This window comes from Trifolium pratense, linkage group LG1, assembly GCF_020283565.1.
Source record: "Trifolium pratense cultivar HEN17-A07 linkage group LG1, ARS_RC_1.1, whole genome shotgun sequence".
NCBI classification, from domain to species: Eukaryota; Viridiplantae; Streptophyta; class Magnoliopsida; order Fabales; family Fabaceae; genus Trifolium; species Trifolium pratense.
This window is the reverse complement of record NC_060059.1, coordinates 20,232,159-20,243,489: the sequence shown is the minus strand read 5'-3', so window position 1 is coordinate 20,243,489 and position 11,331 is coordinate 20,232,159. Positions and strand designations below refer to the sequence as shown.

Sequence of the window (11,331 nt, the reverse complement as noted above, 5' to 3'; positions counted from 1 at the left end):
TCTTTGCAAACATATGGATAAACTTGTAGTTCTATTAACAGTAGCCAAGTAGTCCTATGCAACCAATTTTTTTATTATATAGTAATAACCGGCTTCATTGTTGTATTATAGTCCCAATGCATATACTTTTACTAGGTTTGTCAAAAAATATCATTATATTATATGTTCAAGCTTCAAATACTAATAGCAGGTACTACCAGATAAACAGGAAAGGAGTCCAATCAGCTTATAGTAGACACGAGTGAACTTTGATAGTAATAATGGAAGAGAAACACGAATATGAAGGTGCACAGTTAATTGTTATAATCAATACCATTGCTTGACAATCCATGATTGAACATGATGATAAAGGTTTAATAATTACTACCATCATGTATCCTTAAAACAAGCTTTCGGAAGAAAGAACCCTAGCTTGCCTCAGAATCCTCTTTAAATATAGGAAATATGTGCCTTGTGCAAAAACTAATAGTTAAAAATAGAGGTAACCAAGTAGCATTATTCATTCTGGATCAGGTGAACCACCAGGGACCAACTGCATTGCACACCACATATTGTTAGTATCACTATGACACCGTAAAAACTAAAAAACATGCGAGACTACTGTCACCGTTTTCTGAAATTGCCAAGTCAAAAGATTTATTAATAATAATCCATAGAATTTAGGTAAATAGAAAACAATTGAGTATTTGGCACTTACAATGGCAATGTTGTTTCCATTGAGTAAAATCTGATCAAGCTTAGTAACCCTTCTCCCCTCAGCAGTGATCTCACTGTTGAATGAATTTAAAATCAAATCAACTTATTATGTGCCCAAGGCATCACCGTGAAAGAATAGAGAACTAACATAAATCATACACAGACACAAAAGCCAAGCCATTACAAAAGTGAGAAAGTCTTCTGTAAGGGCAATTAGATATAAATAATCTATGAACTTGGTACATGACAGAGGCATTATGATGCCATTTGGCCCATGTATCAAAACACACCCAATGATAAAAAAGACGCCGTTGTTAGTGTTCTATATTTGCATCCACATGTAATAACACACATTCCTAACAAGTTTAAAATTAATTTCAGTTTTGACCATCTTTTCTTCGCAAGGAAACCTACTTTCATAAAGGTTGGGGAAAAAAGTATAATTAACTTCTCCGACATCATGCCAATTCAAACTAAATGTAAACACTCACAAAAGTTGGGGAAAAACTGTTCATTATCGAAATTAACGTAGTATAACAATTCCAGTTAGAAGTGTAATTAAAAATGTTCGGGGCATCAAGTCCACGCATGAAATAAATGCATCCCTAAACAAACATGTATATCTGGTCCTATTCTATCTTCCTACCCAACAAACACGTGTTTAACAGAAAAACAATCAAATGTGCACAATGTAAATATAAATATAAAAAACAGAACATCAGAAAGTTTTGCAGATAAAAGCATAAAATGTAGTAGTGCAGGTCTTACTATTCAGTAACATCTTCAAGGACCATGTTGACATACACATCAAAGCCTCTAAGAGTACCAACAAGCTCCTTGTCACCTTTCATTATCACCCATATTTTTGAACCTATACAGCGGTCAATCAGTTCTGCATATTTTAAGCACAAAATGATATGTTATCTTAAACTTTGTTCAAAGCTATATTGGATTACACAAAAATTGGTTGGAGAGAGATAGTGAATTCAAAAACCTGATGGAAGAAGCTGTGATGGATTATTAGCCATGAATATGAATTGGTAAGTTCACCAAAAACCTGTGACGGGAACAGAAAAGATTAAATCGATGAAGTTTATAAATGTTTCTGAAAATTTATTAGCTCTGCCTCAACTAACTTAAGTTCAAACAATGAAAGCAAGATGAAAAGAAATATAAGATTTTGTCCATGTTCCCAATGCTAGTGAAAATAACAAAGTAAACCAACCATATAAAAAATCCACAAGTCCCTAATGAAATTCAATTGATATTTGAAATTAGAGTGAGAAGCAAAATAACATAGAAATAAAGCAAGTATGCCCTAGTAGCAGTTCATTGTACGATCAGTATTGTGAAGTAATTAATACTCCCTCCGTCCCATTTTCCAATTTTACCCTTGGTCATTTTTATTGCGCTTTTTGAAACATTAAATTCTTTTATGTTATTAAATGCAAATTTCTATTTTTAGATACCTTAACATGTGCCCTTGGTGCACATGTTAACATGACCCATTATAAAATACTACCTATTTATGAGGAGATATAAAGGGCATAACTTTACACTACACAACACTTCTTATAAAATCTACACTATTAACAGCTTTTCTAAAAGAGTGTGCTACAATACAACCTTAGTATGGGACATGAAGTATTAACAGCTTTTCTAAAAGAGTGAGTACAAAGTAGTTTTCCTCATTTACTCTTCGATTGTAAAACTAGCTTATACTACATGAAGTATTAAGTATATGATACATATTTACTGAATATGTGCTTAATTAAACTATTTACTCTCATTATTCAACAAGGCACAATCTTGATTTAGGCCGCTTGGATAAACAGCTTATTTTGCAGCTTATAGCATAAGTTCTTATGTATAAACTATTTTTATAATAAAAAATAAAATAAAGTCAAACTTTTTTCATATAAGCTATAAGCCATTTTCATAAGCTATCTTGGAGAGCTTGTGAAAATAAACAGAAAACACCTTACTGAAAATGCCATAAGTTGTTGTCTCATAAATAACTGCTTATGCTAGTATATAAGCTCACATAAGTCAATCCAAACAGACCCTTCGACACTGAGAGAGAGTTTGTTTACAGCACAAAATGCAAATTAATCCAAAATCCTATTAATCAGTGCAATCCCAAAAGATTAGGAATTTGCTGCAGAAAGATTAATTGATTGATTTCAATCTCATGGTATAAAATCCGAATTAATCAAATTAAATACTCCTATTAAACCCTAGTTAACTAATAACACCAATGCAAACGGTAACTGAAAATCGAAAGTTGAGCATGCCGGAGTGGAGTTGAATCACCGGCGAAGTGGCGGCTATCGCGGCCGCAAATCGCGCTGGAATTGGATCCTCGCAGAGGGGAAAAAAAGAATCGCTAAAATAAAATAAAGATGAAAACCTGAAATGCTTCTTACTTTTTGTGGCGCCGAAGACCAATTTCTGGCGAGTTGAATTAAGTGCGATTCTCCAACTTGTTTGATGTAGCTGCTGAGTTTGTTGTTTTAGGGTTTTAATTCTCTAGCTATGGCGACGGAGAGATGGAATCGGCGACGGAGAGATGGAGAAGCGGTAATGTGAAAGAATGAAGAAAGGAGAGGGTCGTTGAGACTGGTGCTTTTTCAATTTTTAATTTCAACCTTTGGATAATGTGTTTTCCACGTGTCTCGGATCTGTTAAAAGAACTTGAAAACTAAAGGATAACCTACGGCTAGTTTGTAACTTTAGATTAAGTTTGTCAAGTCAACCAATCGTCAGGTGATTGACGCTCAATTTGGTAAGGAGGATCGCGATTTGATTCCCCGCAATTGCAATGAGGAGGGGGTTGGAACCACTTGATTAGGGATGGGTAGGGTACTATAGTACCCATCCCCATCTCAATTCTCAATGCACTTTTCTGTTGGTATGTGTAGTTTGGTTTGCTGTAAATTAGTTTTCCCATATTACATTATATTTGAGTACAATTGTAAATCATGTAATGTATATTAATCATACAAAAGTACTCCTTGGAGTAAGTAATAAGAATTTGAGTATAACAAATACTCTTTATGAGATTAAATTCTCCTCTGTTCTTTTAAACCTACAAAAATATCCAATTTGTTCAATTGTGCTCTTTCAACTTATAAAGTAGATAATTTTATCTAGTTATAACATGAATTATCTATCCTTGTCCCAAAATTCTTTCTTAAACAAAGGGTTTTAGTTTTTCTTAACTCTATTTTGAGGATCTTTGAACTTTATATCTAGCATGGAGTCAAATTTTGTGGAATGTATTAGCATTTTTCAGGCTTCCTTTGTGCACTTGTGCTATGTAATAAACCAGTTTGTGAAAATAAATGAAAATGTATAACTTGTAGAATAAATATACCAAAGCACCACGAGATGGTCAACCATTCTAAGACTGACCTGGTGTAGATTTTGATTTTCCTGGTTTGAAGTTTCTTAATTGTTATCGTCAAGCCCTGTGCAGAGATTCAATAAATGAGTCTCTCGCCAGCTCTTCGATTATGCTAATGTTCATATAGTCTTTGCAAAGTACTCCCTCTGGAATGAAATATAAGCAAGACAGGTATCTGAAAAGTTGATGTATCTGGTCTTAATTTTAAACCACAAACACCAACCTTTCACATACCATACCCATTTTGCTTATAATTCATTCTCGAGGGAGTATAAAATATAATATACCTTTTGTGTGACTAGTAAATTAGTGATTAATGTTTTCAACTTGAATCTTTTTAGTGCAATACTTTATGGTTTCCGAGACTTCTTGAAATACTAGTGGTTATGGTTTTCTTGTAAATCTTAAATTTTATATACATCCTACTTTTTGGAATACTTTTAGTAATGTTATTACTAAGAAAACTATTTCAGGTTATGTATGTGTTTGTAATGCGTCCTGAGATCTTGCCGAAATCATATCAAGATTTCATTCAAAAGACCGGACCAGTTGCAGAGCCTGTATACAGGGCTGTAAGGGATAGCTGTAGAGGTCATCCAGTTTATGTTGCTTCGCTGCATGCCTACTTATCTCGGAAAGGAAAATCTGATTATGTGAATTTGGAAGAATTTCCCTCTATTATTCCTTGTTCCATCATTCATGCAGGAACAAGTTCATGTTTAGTTCACGAAGTAAATGCAACATCATTAACATTTAAAAAAACATTCCCACTTTACTTCTCTCTGACCTTTGTGTCGTTTGTCGTTCTGCATCAACAAAAGGTACTTCCCTACCGAACTATTTTTGTTACTTGTATATCAGCAAATGGAATACTCACAAAGGTTGGCGATAAAACAATTTTGTATAAAAGAAACACACCACAACTAATGTTGCTAGGTTCCGTATTTTCTTTTGTACAATTTATGATTTATGATAGAATTAACTACGCGTCTATCACATTGCAAGGCATGTTAGTTTCAGTTTAATGGTACACAGAACACAGTTGAATTTCATGTTTGGAATTTTTATCTTACCTCTCCCTACAATTCAATCTGAGTAGGTTTCAATTCAATGTTTGTCGTTTCTAAAGGATCAATACTACTGATTCCTAGCTTTTTGTTGATGATTTCTTGCACCGTTTCCATTATCTATACTGCTATAATGCACTTGTCAAGGTGCTTCTGTTGCAACAGTATGATTGGAGTTTAGGGGGTCAATTTTATTAATTATTAAGAGACCCACATTGAATGAGATATGACCTGAAAATGTATTTATAAGTGGGAAGCATCCCTTACTTACCTTACAAACCAATTTTATAGGGTTGAGTTAGGCTCAACCCAAATTTTAAGGTGGTATTAGGGTCTATCCAAGTTCCATTTCGCACTTGCTATCAGCCACTTAGATCACGTTCAAGACGTCTTACCCTGGGCATCATGGGTGTGTGTTAATTAGACTTAAGAGTATATTTTGGGTTATGAATGAATAAGATGGTGTCATTGATAACTATTGTACACATTGTCTTCAGTATGCAATTACCAATGCCACAACTTCTATCGCTGACATTACTGTAACTTATGTTATGACCATTGTTATTTTGTCATCAGAAATTAATGGATGGCATGCATAAGACAAGATCTATTTTTGAGGGAAACAATTCATACCTTACAGCATCTGAAATTTCAGTCCACACTTCAAGGGTTAGCAAGCTATCAGAAAAGAATCACCCCTAGACTCCATTGACGCCTTTGAGTCTGATTGTATCCCATGAATCACAACATATCTTCCTTTCCTTACACCTGCTTTTCTGTATTTCACCTCCGCAACATACTTAAGTATATAATTAGATGATATGTTTTCTGATTTTGTGTTTTCAATTTGGTTTCATTCATTTTTGAATAAGTTGGTCATTTTTGTTCATTCTCATTTAGATGTAGGTTTCAAAAAAAAATTTCATGTGTTAATGAACGAGAACCCTTGGCAAATTTTTTATTTCTACTACTTAGCTTTTCTGATTTTGTGTTTTGAGCTATTATTTTAAATATAATTTTCCTAATTTTGATATTCTGAACTGTCAGGAAAAATGAGCAGTGCTGATTGGGGAGGTGGTAGTTAGCACTGATGGCACATCGGGTCAGATTCTTCTTCTGTTGAAGTAGGGGCACAGAGGTACATCCTGATTATCAATTAACATGATATTGTATACTTAAATAACACAGATTCTTCTATACTTAAATATACAATATCATGTTAATTGGTAATCAGATGTACCTTTGTGCCCCTACTTCAGCCGAAGAAGAATTTGACCCTCTGTAGCCTAACAACCACCTCCCAATCAGCATTTCATTTTTACTGACAGTTCAGAATATCAAAATTAGGAAAATTATATTTAAAATAACAGCTGAAAACACAAAATCAGCAAAACTAAGTAGTAGAAATAAAAAATTTGTCAAGGATTCTCGTTCATTAACACATTAAGGAAAAGAAAATTGAAACCTACATCTAAATGAGAATGAACAAAAATGACCAACTTAAGCAAAAATGAATGAAACCAAATTGAAAACACAAAATCAGAAAACATATCATCTAATTCTATACTTAAATAACAAAATCAACAAAGTCAATTATCTACACATTGCACACTTGATAGACTATGAAATCCAGGGTTGAGTGAAATTAGCACAAACTTAAGGAAAATAAAATTGAAACCTAGATCTAACTAGATTAGATTACAAATGAAACCTAAGAGTGGGATGGTGAATTTGAAAATGAATGAATGTCATCAAAATTTACCTAGATCTAGATGGATGAATGAATTGTGAAATTAGAGACAGAAATTGCGAATGGATGCACAAAAATAAATGATTTATATATAAGGAAAAAAAAGAAATAAATAATAAATAAATTTAAGAGAGGTTGGAGGTTAATGTTTGGCTGGGCTGACTGTTTTCTTTAAATAACATTTACGGTCCAAAAAAAAATTTGACTGACCATGAATTTAAAGAAATAAATATAAAATATTGCTCAAAAAACTTTTACTGCCCACAAAAAAACTTTTACGGCGGAAAAAAACTTTTAACTGACCGTGAATTTAAAAAAATAAATAATAAATAAAAAATTCCAGATTTGTTGAATGAAAATCGATGGAAACATTGCTCAATTAAAAAAAAAAAATCATTCTTGAAGGAAGGAGTATAAAGAAAACTTAAACAACGTTTACCTAAAATTCATTGTGGCAGATCTGATTGGCCTTGAAGGGAAGGAAGGCAACGCGTTGATTCTTTAATCGCTTTCCATCTTCATATGTGAAAAGGAATGAGATCTGTGGTTGTAAAGAACGAGTCAGATCTGTTGAAGGAAAATTGATGGAAACATTTTCCAATAAAAAAAGTGTGGAACAAAAGATGAGATCCGTGGTTGGAATGCAAAGATGTCATAGGAAGAGTTTTTTTGAATGAATGGAACAAAAAAGGGAGATATGTTGAAGGAAAATCGAATATTTTTGAATAAAAAATCTGTGATAAGAAACGTTGAAGGGAAGAGAAGATCTGTGACAAGGAATCGAACGAAAGATTTTTTAAATAGATTGGCAAGAGCTAATATGCATAAGTCTATTCTTATGTATGGTACATAAGTCATTCACAGCCATTAGATGATTTTACACGTGTAATAATAAGAACTTTTTATTTTTGCTTGCTCAATTTTGGTCACATTTTACATGCGATTCGATCACCAATTTCGAAAACTAATACCGGAAACATTCATAAAATCGAACGACGATCTAAACGGTATAAAGAACGTCGAGTTTCGTTAATTATTGAGGGAGAACAACCCGGGTCGTCGCGACCCGTTTCTACATAAAATGAGTGACGCGTCTCCACGCCCACTCTCACTGGCGGCGCATGGGAGCGCGTGCGGTGACAAGGAGACTCCAATTTTTTTATTGTTTTTACAGAAAAATAATAAATAATTTTCTGGGAATTTTGAGACCAGGTAGGTATTTTCTGAGACCTGGAACTATTTTTGGTTAATTAAATGAGGTAAATATGCTTTTATAAATATCAGGTATTAATAAAATGTTCCCAAAATTTTATTTAGGGTATTTTGAATTATTTGGAACGGTTGGGGATACCTCACTCTATCTGGTTTTATATCGTCTTAAAAATTTAAATTTATTTCACAATTAATTAAGTTGATTTAAAATATGTACTTTCGTCGATAAATTAAAATCAAGTTAATTGGGTTGGGGTACTGGTAAGAGGAGTAGTAGGCTTTTGTTTTGATAGAGTGAATGACTAATTGAGTGTTGGAGTACATCTAAAACTATTAAGTACATCGAATGATTTTGGAGAACAACTCTTTGAAACCATTCCACAACAAAAATGGTTTCATAGCGTTATACATTAAAATCATTAGTCTAGTTAAATGGTTTCATAGCGTTATACATCGAAACCATTATTATAGTTAAATGTTTTTATAAGAGCATTAGTGTCAATATGTTATACATTGAAACCATTAGTCTTGCTAATTGGTTTCAAGATGTTATACACTGAAACTATTTGTCTAGTTAAATGGTTTCATACTGTTATACACTGAAACCATTATTCTAGTTAAATGGTTTCATAACATTATACACTGAAATCATTATTCTAGTTAAATGGTTTCATAGCGTTATACACTAAAATCATTAGTCATGTTATTTGGTTTCAAGATGTTATACACTGAAACCATTAGTCTAGTGAAATGGTTTCATAGAGTTATACACTGAAACCATTATTTTAGTTAAATGATTTCATATAGGCATTAGTGTCAAGATGTTATAAACTGAAACCATTGTTATTAAGTAAAATATCACATAACCATTTTACAAAACCATGCTACATAAAGCAAAAAATCATATAAAGCAATTAGGGTTAGTTTAGTTTAAAAAAAAACTGGATAGTATGCATGAGATATTGGAGTCGATCATTTTTTTATTGTAAAGAAAAATCGATATATATATATATATATATATATATATATATATATATATATATATATATATATATATATATATATAGGCCTAATTAGTGTTTTGGTCCCTTAAAGACATTTTAGGTTTCACAATGGTCCCTTAAAGGAAAAAAAGGTCCGGATTGGTCCCTTAAAAACATTTTTGTTTGCCAAATTGGTCCCTTCCGTCAGTTTTTTGAAAAAAACGTTAACTTTTGCACATGTGGCAAAAGGAAGAGATCCTCTACTTTTTCCGGGAACTGCATCCTACCTTTCAACTGTTTTGATCCGTCAGATTAATCCAACCACTAATATTTCGACACATATCTCACCTTCTTCATCTCTTCCAAAAAATAGTGAAAATAGTGAGGCAGAGAAGCAGAAAATAAATCACGCACCAGCACCACCATTCTTACAACACCAAACCTTAATCACCTCTCACCTTCTTCATCTCTACCATTAGACTTTACTCTTCAACAACAACCACCACTGTAACAACAAATCACGACCACCTTAAACCATTCACTCACATAAAAAACCATCAAACACAATCAAAATCAAAGAACATAAATCAGAACAAGCAAGAAGAAGCAGAGGAAAGTAAAGAAGGAGAGGTTTCCGCCGCACACCGCCGCAACCACCTCCCCCGTCGCGAATTCGTCGTGAACCACCGCAAACCACACACAATCTCTATACGCCAAACTTTCATCGCTGCTGTTGTTGGGGGAGGGAAGATGAAATGGAAATAGAGAGGATGGAGAGCTAGAAAGAAAGTTGAGAGAAAGGCGTGAAAATTTTTGTGGTTGCAATTTTTTTCTCAAATCTCAGTTAATGGAAAGATGAAATGTAAATTTGGGAATGATGTGCAAATTTGGGAATGGTGGATTTTGTTGTTGTTGATTTTTTTTTAATGAATTTTTGAGTTGTTTTTGTGATTTTTTTCTAGATTTTGTTGATGATGATTTTTCTGGATGTTTTATGAATTGAATGAAGATGGTGATGAAGATGAAGAAGGAGAGAGGGAATGAAGTGTTTGTGCTTCATTATTAGATATCATGGATTTTCAAGATCTAAAGGTATAGATTTAAGTAAAAGATCAAATGGTGATAATTAGAAATTTAATGAGGTTTATGGTGGACCACTTTCAATGTTGGTCCACCTAATACATTTATGGTTGATAAATTAACGGAAGGGACCAAAATGATTAACGGAAATGTCTTTAAGGGACCATTCCGAACTTTTTTTTCTTTAAGGGACCATTATGAAACCTTAAATGTCTTTAAGGGACCAAACTATATATATATATATATATATATATATATATATATATATATATATATATATATATATATATATATATATATATATATATATATATATATATATATAATGTATGAGATTTTATTTATATTGTGATTATGAGATTTTATTTAAATTGTATGTTTGACAAGTATACTTTATATATACATGAACCATTCGTTATTATGTTGGGCTTCGAGGGGGTGTATGACGAAAATTAATTAAAAATGGATTTTTATAATATATACTTCAAAGGAACAAAAATTATTATTTAATTGGAAATGGGGGGCGCGCTAGAAATTTGGGGGGCGCGCCAGAAGTTTGGAGGAGGGGAAAAAATTGGGGGCGCGCTAGAAATCTAGGAGAGGAAAAAAAATTTGGGGGGCTCACAAGAAATCTAGGGAAAAAAGGGAAAAAAATGGGGGTGCGCTAAACAAATGGGGAGCGCGCAAGTAATGGGGTAGTATATGGGGCCCGCGCGAGTAATGAATTGCCTAATTTTGGACTTGGACTGACTTTTGGGCTTATGCATTATAACCACACCCACGACGGAACAAAATTAATTTACGAGATAGTCTGAATACTTATTTATAAATGTTTAAACTTATAATAAATTCTCTCTATAGTTAACTTAGATTGGTTGAAGTTGAAGTTTATAGTTTATACAAAATACTTTTCCTTTGTTTTATATGTCTCTTTTCAATTGGTTGTAAATATTGAAAACAAGATAAAACAAAATTGGTTCGCGAGATAGTCGGAATATGTATTTATAAAAGAGAAAAATTCTCACTTTATAAGTCAGTTTTATAAAATTGAGTTAGACCTAACTTTTAATTTTAATATGTTATCAGAGTTTTATTTACGATTTATTGGACCAATTTTATAGAATGAAATTAGACACA

The 11,331-nt window shown here is 32.8% G+C and overlaps 1 protein-coding gene across 10 annotated transcripts; it reads right to left on the bottom strand.

The window, feature by feature from the left end:
* Positions 1–280: 280 nt before the first annotated feature.
* LOC123922078 (sm-like protein LSM5) lies at positions 281–7,707 on the bottom strand. Of its 10 annotated transcripts, none has more exons than XM_045974862.1 (7): positions 7,359–7,686; positions 5,803–6,735; positions 4,111–4,166; positions 1,691–1,753; positions 1,465–1,588; positions 698–770; positions 281–532 (listed from the first exon to the last, which is right to left on the bottom strand). In XM_045974862.1, the coding sequence occupies exons 4-7, from the start codon at positions 1,722–1,724 to the stop codon at positions 500–502; spliced, it is 264 nt and encodes an 87-aa protein (XP_045830818.1). In that variant the 5' UTR covers positions 1,725–1,753; positions 4,111–4,166; positions 5,803–6,735; positions 7,359–7,686; the 3' UTR covers positions 281–499. The 10 variants fall into 10 exon arrangements, with proteins under 10 accessions (XP_045830818.1, XP_045830783.1, XP_045830796.1 ...); XM_045974827.1 differs by having other exon boundaries at positions 3,123–4,166; positions 7,359–7,685; XM_045974840.1 differs by having other exon boundaries at positions 3,123–5,565; positions 5,803–5,956; positions 7,359–7,685.
* Positions 7,708–11,331: the final 3,624 nt, after the last annotated feature.

Coding starts and splice junctions, on each gene's coding strand:
- LOC123922078 (XM_045974844.1), bottom strand. CDS start 1,724: ATGGCTAATAATCCATCACAGCTTCTTCCATCAG. Junction 1,589..1,690: donor ATCACAGCTTCTTCCATCAG/GTTTTTGAATTC, acceptor TAAAATATGCAG/AACTGATTGACCGCTGTATA. Junction 771..1,464: donor CTTGAAGATGTTACTGAATA/GTAAGACCTGCA, acceptor TTCATTCAACAG/TGAGATCACTGCTGAGGGGA.